Source organism: Callionymus lyra, chromosome 19 (genome assembly GCF_982586985.1).
Source record: "Callionymus lyra chromosome 19, fCalLyr1.hap1.1, whole genome shotgun sequence".
Classification (NCBI taxonomy): domain Eukaryota; kingdom Metazoa; phylum Chordata; class Actinopteri; order Syngnathiformes; family Callionymidae; genus Callionymus; species Callionymus lyra.
In genome coordinates this window covers 6,300,629-6,316,383 of record NC_141836.1, presented here as the reverse complement: position 1 = coordinate 6,316,383, position 15,755 = coordinate 6,300,629, and the positions used below count along the sequence as shown (strand labels likewise).

At 42.9% G+C, this 15,755-nt stretch overlaps 3 protein-coding genes across 3 annotated transcripts; 1 reads left to right on the top strand and 2 right to left on the bottom strand.

Moving 5' to 3' along the window:
* The first annotated feature begins 839 nt into the window (after positions 1 to 839).
* gpr173 (G protein-coupled receptor 173) lies at positions 840 to 5,608 on the top strand. The gene is made up of 2 exons (XM_087782141.1): positions 840 to 1,373; positions 2,942 to 5,608. Exon 2 carries the CDS (start codon positions 3,105 to 3,107, stop codon positions 4,275 to 4,277), a length of 1,173 nt encoding a protein of 390 aa, XP_087638267.1. The 5' UTR covers positions 840 to 1,373; positions 2,942 to 3,104; the 3' UTR covers positions 4,278 to 5,608.
* A 1,141-nt stretch (positions 5,609 to 6,749) lies between these two features.
* Positions 6,750 to 10,966, bottom strand: LOC148059162 (histone-lysine N-methyltransferase SUV39H1-like). Its single transcript, XM_087781276.1, has 6 exons — positions 10,922 to 10,966; positions 10,203 to 10,363; positions 9,474 to 10,139; positions 9,064 to 9,210; positions 7,656 to 7,785; positions 6,750 to 7,590 (listed from the first exon to the last, which is right to left on the bottom strand). Exons 1-6 carry the CDS (start codon positions 10,938 to 10,940, stop codon positions 7,457 to 7,459), a joined length of 1,257 nt encoding a protein of 418 aa, XP_087637402.1. The 5' UTR covers positions 10,941 to 10,966; the 3' UTR covers positions 6,750 to 7,456.
* A 669-nt stretch (positions 10,967 to 11,635) lies between these two features.
* On the bottom strand, positions 11,636 to 14,754 carry LOC148059161 (organic solute transporter subunit alpha). The gene is made up of 7 exons (XM_087781490.1): positions 14,691 to 14,754; positions 13,871 to 14,022; positions 13,590 to 13,663; positions 13,342 to 13,497; positions 12,409 to 12,520; positions 12,069 to 12,321; positions 11,636 to 12,000 (listed from the first exon to the last, which is right to left on the bottom strand). Exons 1-7 carry the CDS (start codon positions 14,752 to 14,754, stop codon positions 11,636 to 11,638), a joined length of 1,176 nt encoding a protein of 391 aa, XP_087637616.1.
* Positions 14,755 to 15,755: the final 1,001 nt, after the last annotated feature.

Here is a 15,755-nt window from a genome sequence, read left to right as displayed (position 1 = left end):
AACATTATTAGTCATTCTTCTGGTCTATTGCTGGTGATGGTTGGTAACCACTGATGACGTATAAATAAAAAGATATAAAATAACTCTCCTCAGAGTTTTGTGCACCTCCACAAAGAAAAAGAATGCGTTTGAAACACTTGTTAATGCAACTTGCAGAACAAAATCTGTGTGTGGTCTCCATCTAGCGGCGGAACTTTGAAAGTACAACACAATATAGCGACGCCTTGGTTTATTCTACTGCAAACTCAAAATGTTGTTTCAACACATCTTGACACCATTTTTTTATGAATTGAAATTGTAAATTCACTGTTCAATAACTATTATTTTTAAGGAAGAGTGGAAAATAAAAGGATAAAAGGGATGCATAAATGAAATAAACATGTTCCCTCCAGTGTGTGTAGTGTTTATGTTTTTCCTCCAGGATCTCACACTCCAAAGACACTCACATCTTCATTGACTAAACCCATTTAATCGTGTGCTATCAAATATCTCCATAGGATTCCAAAGCGAGACAACTGGACTGTGTACTTTTCCAGAATACCCAGTTTTTGGTAAATATTCAAAATGAAGTTGTATATATTTGGCCACATTTTTTTGCAAACGTTTACAAATAAAATAAATTGATTCTATAGCTAGCAGTCATTTTTACAAAGCAACCCACCCTGGTCTATATAAATAAAAAATACTTACTAACTTACTGACATAAAATTGTCAAGAAATTGTCCACATTTTCTAATAATTCCATAACTACTTCAACATTATTTTTGTGTATTTATTCTTCTTGTATCATCGGTGGAAGGTGGTGATGGTTGATGTCGCGCAGAAGAGACACAAAGCATCGGGGTGGGCTGGCTCTGCCCGCGTCCCACCGCAGCTCCGGCGCGTCCCTGCGTGAACCGTTCAGACGGGATTAGAGTCTCGGGTGACACCGACAGCTGTTGTGGTTCCGGCCCGGCGATCGCCAGGATAACTGCTCCAAATCCAGTCGAGACACTTGCTGGTGTCTGTGAGGAAGAGGAGGAGGAGGAGGCTGGAGGCGATGAGGACCGGCCCTGCGCCCGCATCTCCATCCCGAACCGAACCGGGCCTCGGACTCCGATCTTTCCATCTGACGGTCTTTGTGGAGGATGAGATGGTGGTGGGATCACTGTGAGGGAACATGTCCGCTCACCCCCATCCTTCCCTCCACCCACGGACCGCCAGTGATGAAGCCGCTTCCCGTGCGCTCCCCGGGACCGAGGGTCCACTAGCGGCCAGGACCGGGAACTTATGTCGGCTTTGTTGACCCCTCAAATGTGGACCACAGTGGCCTATGTGCTTGTTCCCCTTCTTTGATACCGGAGACTGCATCAGTGGAGCAGGATCCAGAGCAGGTGAGTGGTCTCTCCTGTGTGTAATAATACTGTTATTCTGGTCTGATCCACTGATCTGGACCATCATAGGGATCTTCTAGTCTGAGATGTAAATAAAGCAGCAGGCCTCAGTAGCAACATGATTTATTAAGCTGGGGGGGTGCTTGTGTGGGGGGTGCAGTGGAGCTCCAGAGGAGTCTTACTGCTCAATGCAGCAGCTCTCCATCACATCGACTCGATCCACAAAGCCTGACCGATCCCGTCTCCATCTGAGTCTCATCCACTTAGCTGGACCATCAGCCTCCTCCCTCTGACAGTGGAGAGATGCTGTTGCTACCCAGCTCCTCGCTCTCACTCTGCCAACCATCTCACAGCTCTGCTAAAGCCCCTCCTTAAAGTCACACAGCCCCCCCTGACTGCTCCTCAGAACCCTGTGAGAGCTGTGGTCCAGGATCATACGTGGACCTGCTGGTTCTGGTCCACATGCTTCACAGAAGCGGTGATGGAGTCACTGCATCAGTCGATGATCAATTAATTTCTCCATCTTATGTACATGATCTGTTCATTCTTTTCTGTTTGTAATGATTCACTTGTTATTTTGTGCTTGGATTCTTTATTTGCTTCATTCATTATTTTATTTAAATTATTTTTTATTATTATTTAGTATTTTGTTTTGATCATTCTATTATTGTTATAATTCTCGATCATATATATATATATATATATATATATTTAATACATAAGTTATTGAAATAAAATAAAAGCTCAGTATTTTTTAAAGAAAAAAATTAAATAGAATGATTAATTTATATATATATATATATATATATATATATATATATATATATGTATATATATATATATGTATATATATACATATATATACATATATATATATATATATATATATATATATATGTATTTATTATTTTTTGTGATTAATTAATCAATCTATTTAATTTTTTTCTTTAAAAAATACTGAGCTTTTATTTTATTTCAATAACTTATGTATTAAATATATGTAAATGTAATTACATCACAATAATGTGTTGTTTTAAGTATATTAATGTTATTTTATTATTTGTTTTGGTGTTTATTTGAAATAACCAATACTTGTTTTTTTCAATATTTGTATTTTAAAAAAAAAGAAGTAAATCTAATCGTATCAAAATCGTTAAAATATATATAAATGTTGTTTTAATTACAATTATTTGTTTTTGGGCTTTACTTTGAAAACCAATTACCGTTTTATTCAATATTTGTTCATTTGCTTCGATAGATGGTTATGTTTTTTTAATGTTTGTAATTTTGTTTTGATTCATAATATTTTTCTTTATTTTTTTTATGATTTTCCTCTCTTGCTTTTATTAATTCTATTTAAATGCTATTGTTTTGCGTTATTTTTGCACCAACCACCATATGTGTGTAACTAAAGTTCAATTCTAAGTAGTCAATAAAGTTATTTCCTTCTCAAAGGTTCATTAACTGACTTATTTAAATAAATAAATAAATCCTGCTACATTGTACTTCCAACGTGTTTCAGTTCCGACCATCGAACCTCTTGACGATCTGTGTCTTGTGCTCGTCAGGTCAGTGAACGCAGCAGCAGGCGACGCCACACCAGGATGAAGACATGTGGATGGAGGAGCTCCAGGTCCTCGTGAACCACACCCACAGAGAAACCACGAGGCGAGTCCAGACTCCGGCGGCGGGACACTTGGGTCGCGGCGCGGCGTTCCTCCCACGGCTGCCATGGGCGGCGGAGACTTCCGGATGTCGCACGGCAACGACAGCATCGACGGGTCGGCGGGGCCGATGCCGGCCGTGGTCGCCACCACCGGCGACTCGGTGGCGGAGAGTCACTCGTCCGCCGTCAAGCTGGTGCTGCTGGGCCTGATCATCTGCATCAGCCTGGTGGGCAACCTGGTGGTGTCCCTGCTGGTGCTCCGGAACCGGGCGCTCCACAAGGCGCCCTACTACTTCCTGCTGGACCTTTGCTTGGCCGACACCATCCGCTCGGCCATCTGCTTCCCCTTCGTGCTGGTGTCCATCAAGCACGGCTCGGCGTGGACCTACAGCGTGCTGAGCTGCAAGGTGGTGGCCTTCATGGCCGTGCTCTTCTGCTTCCACGCCGCCTTCATGCTCTTCTGCATCAGCGTCACGCGCTACATGGCCATCGCCCACCACCGCTTCTACACCAAGCGCATGACGTTCTGGACGTGCGTGGGCGTCACGTGCATGGTGTGGACGCTCTCCGTGGCCATGGCGTTCCCGCCCGTCTTCGACGTGGGAACCTACAAGTTCATCCGCGAGGAGGACCAGTGCATCTTCGAGCACCGCTACTTCAAGGCCAACGACACGCTGGGCTTCATGCTGATGCTGGCGGTGCTGATCCTGGCCACTCACATCGTCTACATGAAGCTGCTCCTCTTCGAGTACAAGCATCGCAAGATGAAGCCGGTCCAGATGGTGCCGGCCATAAGCCAGAACTGGACCTTCCACGGACCCGGGGCCACGGGGCAGGCGGCGGCCAACTGGATCGCCGGCTTCGGCCGAGGCCCCATGCCCCCGACCCTGCTGGGCATCCGTCAGAACCTGCACACCCAGAACAGACGCCTGCTGGGGATGGAGGAGTTTAAAGCCGAGAAGCAGCTCGGCAGGATGTTTTACGTGATCACGCTGCTGTTCCTGGTGCTCTGGTCGCCCTACATAGTGGCGTGCTACTGGCGGGTGTTCGTCAAGGCGTGCACAATACCCCACCGGTACCTGTCCACCACCGTGTGGATGAGTTTCGCTCAAGCCGGCGTCAACCCCATAGTGTGTTTCTTTCTCAACAAAGACTTGAAGAAAGGGCTTCTTTCCCACCTACCAGCCCGCTGCAGGACTAAACCGCATTTGCCACATGAGCCTTATTGTGTCATGTAACGGCCGCAGGATCGTCGCTCGTGCAGACGTCGGAACCATCTCGGCGTGAATTGGGATTTCTACTTTTTTTGGCGCCGTGCTAACCCTCGCCGATCACAAGCTAACAAGTACAAAAAAAACAACCCTTCAGGGTGATCCGGCAAAAAGTGCCATATTCAAAAAAAAAGAAGTTTTTTTCCAACCTCAGGCACAAATCCCCCATAATATTACCCCCTTCTGAAAACATCATTTTTCGAGAAGTCATTAAAACGTGCTGGAGAACAAAAAAAAGGGTTTTCACAGGAATGAGTCTTTAAATATCAGTCGTCTGAAGGCTTTGGGTTTGTAAATTCTGTCGACTTTAGAATTCCACAGGAAAAATAACGAGCGGTGAAAAGTGATGCATGAGGTTGTGTCTTCGTTTTAAAAAAAAAAGAAGAAGATTTTACAGAAGCATCACGAGCCAGGTTAGCGTGACGACAACTTGCAGCGACACACACACACACACACACACGTTCCTCTGTTAGGATGAAGGAGTTTGACATGACTAGAAACTAACCGCCAGACCATGATTTCGAACACGTGAAGTGGAATGTGTAACAATAAAAGAACCAAGATTAACACACATTAGTGACTAAAGAATGTAGGCGAACAAAACATTCGATCACCGGGATCATGGAAAATGTAGTTTTTCCTCCACGTGACGTCACGAAAGCGAGATTTAGCGGCAGGTAAAGAGGGTCAGAAATGATGTCGCTGTGAAGAAACAAACCCTAATCCATTGAAGATCCATCCAGCGGCGCTCTTAAGGCGCTCAAACTTAAAACGACCGATGGCATTAGCGCGCTAATGGCTACATTTAAGAAATAAAACCGAGATTATTTCGAGTAGATCACGACGGTGTCGTAAACTCGCCTCATCCGATTTACAACTCGGCGCTAAAAAGCCACCACGGATCCACGCGTCGACCACACGTGTACGAATGTGACCTCGACGGAGGCGACGTGAAGACGGAATGTTCGCGTGGATTTATCTTTGCCGTTTTTACTTTTGAGAATTATGCCTTACTGCGTCACCGACACACCACTCCAGCAAAAGAAGACAAACATTCACCAAATTATCTGGAGGAAAAACAAGAGACTTGGACTTAAAAATAAAAAAAGAAGAAAAAGGGACCAGAAGATAAAGACGAAAAACCTTTTCCTGATTTTGTGGAATAAACTTCCAGGAACTGAATGAAAGAAAATGAACAGAAAGTGTTGATTTAGTGCTTTTGGTTGCTTCTAGTAGATTCTTTTGATTTGTTTACTGTGACCTCTGTACTACTAGTGCATTATATTGACACCAAACTACTGCAGGAGTCTGTTTTTTTTGTTTCCCGCTTCATTTTCGTTTGTCTGACTAGCTAACCCAAATGTTAGCATGCTAATCCAAATATTAGCTGGCTAACCCGAATGTTAGCATGCTTACCCAAATCTAAGATAGCTAACCTGAATGTTAGCTAGCTAGCCTGAATGCTAGCTAGCTAACCCGAATGTTAGCATGCTTACCCAAATCTTAGCTATGCTAATCCAAATCTTACCTAGCTAACCTGAATGTTAGCATGATAATCCAAATCTAAGATAAGTAACCTGAATGTAATCATGCTAACCCAAATCTTAGCTAGCTAGCTTGAATGTTATCATGCTAAAACAAATGTCTGCTAGCTAACCTGAATTTTAGAACGCTTACCTGAATGTAAGCTAGCTTACCTGTGTTGTGTCTTAAATCGCATACTTATTTTAGTGCACTGGCGGTTAGTATGCATCAGGATAGTGTATGTACTAACTAGTACGCAGATAGTATGTCTCAAATCAAACACTGCTGCTACGCACTAACCGGAAAAGGACGTAACAGCTTATTTTTCTTCTACTACTATTTAACTATCATTTCAACCAGCTGTAGGAACACTATCGACACCTGCTGGCAGCACGTTTGGTTTGGATCAAGAAATATGAGAAAGGAAATATTTGCGAGATATTTACACCTGTATTAGCACCGAAGAAGTGTCATCCTCCTACTGCTGCTGAAATTGTACCTGTAAGTATATGTATATATATATATATAAAAAACGTAGCTTCTGTTTACAACGTCACTAAGATGGCGGCCGTTTAGGGTAGAAAGTGTCAATCGATCCATACTCAGTTTTGCGTTTTAGTACGCCAATGTAGTGTGCATTGAGCACTACGTTTTGCATACTAAGAATTGAGACACACTTATGCACTAAAAACACTAAGTTTAAGTACGCAAGTGTGCGATTTGAGACACAGCTATTACCATCTGTCGAGAATTTGCGGACTAGTTAGTACGTACACTATCCTGATGCATACTAACCGCTTGTGTATTAAGAGAAGTATGCGGTTTGAGACACGGCACTGAATGTTAGCTAGCTAACCCGAATGTTAGCTAGCCAAGTGAGCATCACCGGATACAAAAGATACAATAACAGCGTCATTGAACACATTATTTAAAAAGTTTAATACAAAATAAACCCACAAATGTCTTTGTGGGACTATAAAAGGTTTTCATACATTTTAAAATCTCTTGCATTAAAACGGTAGAGCAAAAACCCAGTCCGCATAAACGGAAAGCACTATAAAATGAACAAAATCATGCTAGTCAAGATGAAATCCCTAAAGAACCTAGTGAAAACTAAAAAAGAAAGTCTTTAAACCAGGTGATATGAAGACATTTGAGGCATCGCAGCAGATGAAATATCTGATAATCTCTTATCTCTTATCTGACACGAGCACCCGTGACTCCTCACAGCCCAAACCCTCCATCCCAGGAGAAGGTGACACTTGTGAAGACGGGCCGACCTGCTGGCCTACATTCCACTCGCCGACAAGATGACACTTCCAGTAAAAATAACCATTTATTTGGTCGTCGCTAAAATGTTGGCCATGATACAGACAATACACAGATTCCTTGTTCGGCTGAAGGATCCTGAAGGTAAACTAAAGAGACACGCAAGCTTTTTAAACCGGTGTGAAAACACTCTCCAGGAGAAATGAACAAGGCTGAAAACAATAGTAAAAAAAGAGGAAATGAGGCGTAAGGTTTAGAGAGAGTAACAAGATCTGACGACATGCTGAGCGAACAATATGTTTAAAGGTTAAACGGCACAGATTTCTTGGCAAGTCTGAAGGAGTCAAAATGGCTCAAAACAAGTACTTTCGACACGACTGGGAGCCGCACCGGCATTCCACCCGTAGCCTCTTCTTCGGAGAGCTGGGAAGCGCCGCCAGGATGAAGCTGGAGTCCATTTTGGTGCTTTCGGTGTCCACGGGATCGACTGGAAAGAAAGACGGCTCCATCAGCACACCCGTCGTGGGACGTCTAACTTCCTACTGGACTCACTTTGCATCTTGTAGTCGAAGGTCAGTTCCTCTCCTGCCGGGATGGGCCGGGTGGAAAAGAGAGCGATCCTCGGTAGTCGCTCGTCGATGTTATCGATGAAAACGTTGAACACCTGCAGGTTTGGGTTGCACTGGAGACACGAGAGCGTTTGGTTAAACAGTGACGGAGCCTTCGACTCACTATTCTGGTTATAATTATAAAAGTATAAACGTTTCCTTCCTGGTCAGCTTCTCTTCCTGCTGGTTTCACAGACAGCTGGATGGAATAACAACAGGAGCAGTTTGTTGCATCTTACACGCTTCCAAAATCAGGTCAAGGGGGCAGCATTCGGAGCAAAGAGACCCTCGACTTCCCCTCTCTCCAGAAACCCTACTGTCTAAACAACAGTTTCTCTGGTGAATCCTCCTCACAGTTGGACACCTCACCCAGGAGGAGTCCAGGAGGCACCCGGGCCAGACACCTCACCCAGAATCCTAATTTAAGCCACTTTGTATTTGCTACGTATTGATTCGACCACTGGTTTGTGGCAGTTATGGTCGAGTGAGGAGGAAACGCAAAATCCAAAAGGTATGACAAGACATGATAAGACAACATAAACGACATTAGAGTTGCTTTTAGAAAGTACTTTTGGACAGTCCTGTGACATATTCTCAAACTTACTTACTCCAATATGACAGTTGCAATAACTATTTGGTGCAAGTATTGAAAGGTTTAGATGTGAGAGAAGTCAGATGGAGGTGAAATGTACATTTAAAAAAGAAGATATCGAAGCCTCAGATAAATGAATAAAATACAGTGGGATGTTCTTTTTAGTGTAGGACAGATAATTAACACGAAAGATAATGTAACAAAAGTTCCTCAAGACCTAAAACGATAACTTTGTTGAAAGACAACAAAAATCCTAGTGTTAAATAATTTTAATAAAATAAGTTTTAGGTGTCATTCAATTAATTCATAATTTTGGAATGTAATTAAATTAAATTAAATGTTATTAAAAATGTGTATATTGGGTTTACATGATGTAACATGAGATGCCCACATTTGTTTTAACCCTTGTGTCATCTAAGGGTCAAGGGGACCCGAAGGCCCGAAAATAAATGCGTTAGTGGTATCCCTTGTGTCATCTCAGGGTCAAGGTGACCCGAAGACCTGAAAACAAATGCGTTTGTGGTATCTCTTGTGTTTTCTCTGGGTCAAGGTGAACGACCTCCACCACTGCATATCATCATCATGGAAGCCACCATTTGTTTTTCGGGCCTTCGGGTCACCTTGACCCAGAGATAACGCAGGGGTTAAGCCAGTGTAAGTCTCTGGGAAATCCACAAATGCAGATTTAATTTTAAGAATCAACTTCAGCTACTGCCATTCGTTCATGTAACTTTAACCACTCGAGGGCGTCTCAACTTACGCTGTGGTTGACAAAGTGGGAGATGTTTCCGTGGTGAGCGGCGTCCACCGTGTAGACGTCCTCCACGTAGTCCAGGTCAAACAGGTACGTCGAGCCCTGCTTGTCGTACACCTGACCCCTCCTCTCGGCCTCATCCGACGTGATGATCTGCGGGGAAAATCAATTCAATGTTGCCGTCAGGGTAGAAAATATACACAATCATTTATTTTATATAACGTGTTAAAAACACACGTCTACTGATACAGTTGTACTTTTCTATACAACAGAAAAAAACACTAAAAAACTAATTTTACACAATAAAAACAGAAAAAATAAACACCTTGGTGAACGTTTAATCTCTTGCAGGATGTTTTAATCCTCAACAAAGCAAAAATATGTTTAAACTGTATATAAATCCTCATTATAATCACCTCTCCCACGTATTCCATGACGAAGGTGTTCTTCCTGATGCGCTGCAGCGTGCGAACGCCCCACCCTCGGCCGTTCTCCGTCTTGAAGATGCACATGTCGGACTGGATGCCTCTCTGGACCACTCTGTTGGGACAGCTGGCGTCGCAGCTGCACTGGGAGTTGCACTCGTAGATGGGTTGCCCCGGACGAAGTCGGATCTGACCCTTGTCGTTGTAGACCATGCGGTGCCCGGAGGCGCCGGGGCAGCAGCCGTTCACGGGCTCCGCCAAACAGTTCTTGCACTCGCAACCCACCGATATCCCGTCCAGCACGATGCCTTTGCCGACTTTGTAGTTGTTGATGTACGTGAAGTTCTTCGGGGGCCCCTCGTAGTCCACGTCGTTGCGGACGAAGATGACGCCCGGGTGGTTCCGGGTGCGGTTCAAGTGGTCCTCCCACTGCTGCATCCTGGCTCGATGCTTGGCTTTCTGGACGAGGATGGAGGAGATGTCTTTGGCGATCATCTTCACGGGGCCGCGTCGTCGTATCCTCTTGAGCCGATGAACGTGATCCAAATCCTGGTGGAACTGCTTCATTAGTTTGGAACACTTGAGGTTCTTCTTCGGCTCCCAGCTGTTGACGGACTCCGAGAAGTTCCTCCACTTCACCAGGTAGAATTCCTCGTCCTGAAGCGGTTTAAGCCGAGGGGTTACACGTCTGATGAACGGTGGTTTGACGAAGAAACTTACTTTGACCATCTTATAGTCGCAGAGGAACTCTACTTCATAGTCGTGGATGTTGGCTCTGGTGACGTCGAGGTCTTTACACTTGAATCCCTCGTAGCGACATAGAGACCGCAGGGCCTCAGCAGTCATCTTACAGGGAACCACACAACCTACACCACAAGTACCTTAAAGAAGGAGGGACGACATTTTAAAAACAAAACGGATTTTCAACACTTTATTTTAACAGACACAACTTCCCCTGAATACGTTTTATAAGAACGTTATGGAGTTAAAAAGGCATGTTGTCGCACGTGATAACAGATATTCGCTTATCTATTCGTGCACATTGAATCCCCTGCAACACACCTACTGTTAAAATAAGTACTTTACTTTTTACATTACTTAGTAAATGTTTCTTAAAGATGACAATAAGCCGTTTACGATGCATTTCCTGGCGCCTGCACTTGCACGCCGTGGTTTCAACATTCTCCAACATACTTAAAAATAACAATAACTTTTAATTCCATTAACGAACAACAGTGTTTCTTTTGAAAAGCGAAGTTTAACTTGAAGTGATACATTTTAAAAAACGTGGCGTCACACGGTCGTATTTATGTTTAAAATACATTTTGGGTTTTCCATTACATAAGTAGAAGCACAACTTAGTACGCCATTTTGCGACAAATTATCTATATAAACAATCGAGCAGGTTTGTTTTTTATTAAAGAAAGGCTGTACGTTACCTTTCAAAAATTCCGCCATATTTCCCGCACACACACATACACACACAGCCGCCAAAGTGGAAGAAAACAAGCGGTAAGGGGCGGGTCTTACTGCGGGAAGACTGATTGTCGCCGCTGATTGGATGACCGTTACCGTACTCGATTTTCATTGGCCCAGTTTTCTTCTTCTACTTTTTGTGAATATGTGTTTACCGACACCTAGTGGCGAATTCTACCATTTAGAACAAGTAATCGTAATGAAACTTTATCATAACGTAGCATTTTTTATTTATAAACGCATGTAGCGTGTTTGGGTGATTCGACAAACTGTAAATTCTAAAGAGAAAGATTTATAAAAATCAGAAGATAATTACTTTAATATGTTTAAAGGACACAAGTATAAACAGATTGACTTTAGCAACAATCCGGTTTGCACCTGTGCTGATCTTCCTACATTCACATTAATAACACGTTATTATTTAGATATGTGAACGAACTTTCGACATTTTTAATACAATTACGTTACAAATGAACAAACGTGACTTTTTCATGTTGATTTTATTCAATCTAGCAAGTAGCTAATATCCCATAAAGAATATAGAAAACAAACAAAAACATGTCTTTCATCCCATTTTTATTTCACTTGTGTTGGTCCTTACTTGGTACATAAAAGTTTTGCATCATAAATTAAAAAAAATAAGATACTTCTAAGAGTCACCAACAATGTAAACGTCCCTAAACAACAGTGACATCCTGTGACTCGTCGACCACTGAGCAAGGCGTATGTTGAGCAGAACCTGCAGACCCAGGATCGGCTGGAAGCTTCGGTCCGGCCGGCGGGAAGGAGAAAACATCCATGGGTGTGTGTTCAATCTTACACAGGCTGTCCTCGCTGTCGCAGCTGTACCCGTGATTTGTGGCAACGAAAAGGTCACATCCAGATGTGAGGCTGGAAACATCCTCAGTTTGAACTCCTATCTGGACTCTTCTGGTTCTGGCGGGCTCCTCGTCCGCCACGCTGGGCTCCAACTTACGGAAAGTATGGCGGGCGTAGAGCCCGATGCAGAACATCTCCACGATCACGCAGTAGTGGTAAATCACTGAGGACATTTAGAAGGTACAGATAAATACTTTAAAATGTTTTGAGCTCTGTTATGGACAGACTTACACTGGGACCTGGTCAAGACTGAGAACGGTGGAGAACATGGGAACACCTCCAGAGCACCCATCGTTTCCAGGATTCCGTTCTGAAGGCCACACAGGATCAGGACCAGAACAATACAGATGAATTTGGATCGCAGCCCGAAGCCGTGCAACGCGCTTTTCGTGGCTTTGTAGAACAAAAGATGGCCGTAGAAGGACAAAAACGTGGACACACAGATGATCCCGTTGACGTAGAGGTTCAGGTTGACTGAATTCACCTGCAGAGAATAAAATGAGTCGTTCGAAAATGGCGAGAACAACAAAGATTTTGTCAGGATTCATAGTGAAAATAAGGTTTGACTCACATCTCCATATTCATATTGTTCATCCGTCCACATGACCAGAGTGACAAAGAACAGGATGCTGCGGATGACGGACAGCTGAAGTACTGCCGCCATCATCCAGTTATGGCTGCTGCTAAAAACCACAAAGGAAAAAGACAATACAAAGATTATGCTGCTTATTATGTGAATCTTGGCCATGGTTCCTACTACAGCATTTTTTTTTAATGATAATTGCTATTAATTCTACTTTAAATTCTAACTAACTGTTACATTTTATGGATAAAATAAGTAAATATAGGGCAATAATGGGGTAAACATATTTCATAACATTGGGTAAAATAGTCTGTAATCCCATATGTTTTATTTCAAGACCTACAGTGCCTTGCGAAAGTATTCGGCCCCCTTGAACCTTTCAACATTTCGCCACATTTCAGGCTTCAAACATAAAGATATACATTTTTAATTTTTTGTCATGAATCAACAACAAGTGGGACACAATCTGTGAAGAAAACCTGTTGGAGTCTGCAAAAGACCTGAGACTGGGACGGAGATTTATCTTCCAACAGGACAATGATCCAAAACATAAAGCCAAATCTACAATGGAATGGTTCACAAATAGACGTATCCAGGTGTTAGAATGGCCAAGTCAAAGTCCAGACCTGAATCCAATCGAGAATCTGTGGAAAGAGCTGAAGACTGCTGTTCACAAACGCTCTCCATCCAACCTCACTGAGCTCGAGCTGTTTTGCAAGGAAGAATGGGCAAGAATTCCAGTCTCTCGATGTGCAAAACTGATAGAGACATACCTCAAGCGACTTGCAGCTGTAATTGCAGCAAAAGGTGGTGCTACAAAGTATTAGCGCAAGGGGGCCGAATAATATTGCAAGGCACTGTATTTCCTGTCTTAAAATGAACAAAGCACCTTCTTTTCTAATGTAAAGTTCAATAGTGTACCTGTTGATGGCCACCATGGGGAGGCAGCAGCAACAGCAGCAGGGGAAAGGATCTGGAGATAACTTCTTTCCAGACAGAGCGGCTAACATGCGAGCCTTTCCCCCAAAGAAGTCTGTGATCAGTGCCATGAACTTCAGCAACGTGATGGAGTGATACCTGCACACACGGACACACATGGACACACACGGACACACACGGACACACACTTGTGTTGCTAGACTTTTCTTAAGTTTAAAGTTTGGACTCACAGTGACGCGATGAAGTTGCAAAGAGAAGACGAGCGAGGGATGTAAAGAGCGATCAGTGAAGTGAAGACAAAGACCTGTCACATGAGAAGACATTTATTTTACGGTTTCAACCCCTTCTTCAACAACAGATGAAGGAACTCCAATAGTAGGTTTTTTTTTTAGTGGTGATACGAATTACCATCTGGCTCCAAAAGTAACTTGAAGATTCATCAGCCTGTGGTGCTCAACAAGGTGTGCTTCAAAACTTCTTTTCAACACAGGGATGAGAATTCGAGCATTACCGGGTACATTCCTAATATCCACAGGTAGAGACGTTTTCGTCTGGAGGAAGGAATGTGTCGCAGAATGAAGCCGACCTCCTCCAGGAACAATCCCAGCGAAATGGCGGCCAGTCCGGCAGGGATGAGGAAGAGCCACAGCTCGTTTTTGATGGCTTCAAAAACGACAAACGCATAGTTAACCAGAATCTGTCAATTGTCCAACTCGGGGGAAGCCAATACTGATCAATTTTCCACCAATAACTTGGTGTCATTAGATGTTTTTTGGACTTGAACATGTGCCTTCATCAAGTGAGTAACAATGGATTTCTAGCTTCTAGCAAAGTTGCTGACAATTTGAATGCAAGTAATCGCTATCATTGGCCAGACATCACATACATGTGGAAAAAAATAGCTTATTTTTTATGCATAGTTATTGCGTATAATCTGTTAAAATATTGTATTTTCACAAGTTAAGACATCTTTAAACTATCATCTGATAAAACACAACTGATGTTTAATGTTGACAACAAATGATTGACAACAGCATAGTTGAGAAACATCTTAAGACGTTTTTATTTGTTCAGGCTTTTCCTTGATTTTCTGGAACTCCTGTGTTCTCAGTGTTATCTTGACCTTTAAAGTATATATTTTATTGAATATTGTTTTGATTGTTTAAGCGCTTTGTGACCCTGGTCTGGAAAAGCGCTATATAAATACAAATGACTTACTTACATGTTCATGGGATTATTTATTTTCTTCTTAGCAATGCTGATTCTCCCATGTCTTTAGTTCTTTAGTAGCCTTCTGTGTTTCCCACCACCGGTTAAGATAAAAGACTCACCACGGAACATCTCGGAGGACAGAGGGAGCTCAGGCCCAATCCAGCTGCAGTTGGCCCGTCCCATCTTTCCGACCCGTTACTGCACAAACACAATACTAGTCAACTCCGATAACCCGTCCAAATTCTGTTTCAAATCTGTAAATAATACGTGTTTTTCATGTCCATTGTCTGGCTCTGCATTGTCTCACTCTACCACGACCAGGTTAATGATCGACCAGGTACCGGGAAGTACAAAGGTGGCTGTGCGAGTCCATCCTACACCTGGTGAGAGAACATCAAGCACAAGGAGCAGCACGATGTTTCTGGACTACTTTAATTTTTTCCTTTCATTTGTAGGGTTGTTTTTTTTTGGGAGATGTTCCACTAAGTAGGTATAATTGGCAAAACTTCTGGAGATTGAATCTGATTATTCTACAAAAATGATCCATTTCATCTACAGTAAGTAAGTAAGCAAGTAATATTTATTTATATAGCGCTTTTCGAGACCAGGGTCACAAAGCGCTTAGACAATCAAAACAATACTCAAAAAAGTACATACTTTAAAGATCAAGATAATACTGAGAACAACACAGGAGTTCGAGAAATTCAAGGAAAAGCCTGAACAAATAGAAACGTCTTAAGATGTTTCTTAAAGGAGTCAGTAGATCCATCAAGCGCAAAGAGAGAGAAGATCGTTCCAAAGCTTAGGAGCAACAGCCTGAAAAGATTTCTCTCCTCTGGTCCTGAGCCGTGTGCGTGGAACCATAAGTAGATTCTGATCCACAGACCTCAGAGCCCGAGCTGGGGTGTAAGGCTGGATCAGATCAGTGATGTAAGGAGGAGCCTGACCATGAATAGATCTGAAAGTAAGAACCAGAATTTTAAAGTTGATCCTGAAAGAAACTGGAAGCCAGTGAAGAGTTTTAAGGATCGGAGAAATGTGAGTTCTCCTACTTGAGCATCTATTGGCTGATAACGGTTGATTGAAGTGAACGAAATCCTCAATGTTTACAGAGAACATGGACAATTTCCCCATACCTTCCAACAGAGACCCTTTAAACCCCAAATCTTTGAATTAATTCTCAC

What these genes read in the sequence shown, in the direction of transcription:
- LOC148059162 (XM_087781276.1), bottom strand. An exon ending in GCGACTATAAGATGGTCAAA is followed by an intron (nt 10,140 to 10,202) that starts GTAAGTTTCTTC and finishes AAACCGCTTCAG; the next exon opens with GACGAGGAATTCTACCTGGT. An exon ending in CCCACTTTGTCAACCACAGC is followed by an intron (nt 7,786 to 9,063) that starts GTAAGTTGAGAC and finishes TCGTGTCTCCAG; the next exon opens with TGCAACCCAAACCTGCAGGT.
- LOC148059161 (XM_087781490.1), bottom strand. Translation starts at nt 14,754, where the DNA reads ATGGGACGGGCCAACTGCAGCTGGATTGGGCCTGAGCTCCCTCTGTCC. An exon ending in AACAATATGAATATGGAGAT is followed by an intron (nt 12,322 to 12,408) that starts GTGAGTCAAACC and finishes TATTCTCTGCAG; the next exon opens with GTGAATTCAGTCAACCTGAA. An exon ending in AGTCTTGACCAGGTCCCAGT is followed by an intron (nt 12,001 to 12,068) that starts GTAAGTCTGTCC and finishes AAATGTCCTCAG; the next exon opens with TGATTTACCACTACTGCGTG.
- gpr173 (XM_087782141.1), top strand. Translation starts at nt 3,105, where the DNA reads ATGGGCGGCGGAGACTTCCGGATGTCGCACGGCAACGACAGCATCGAC.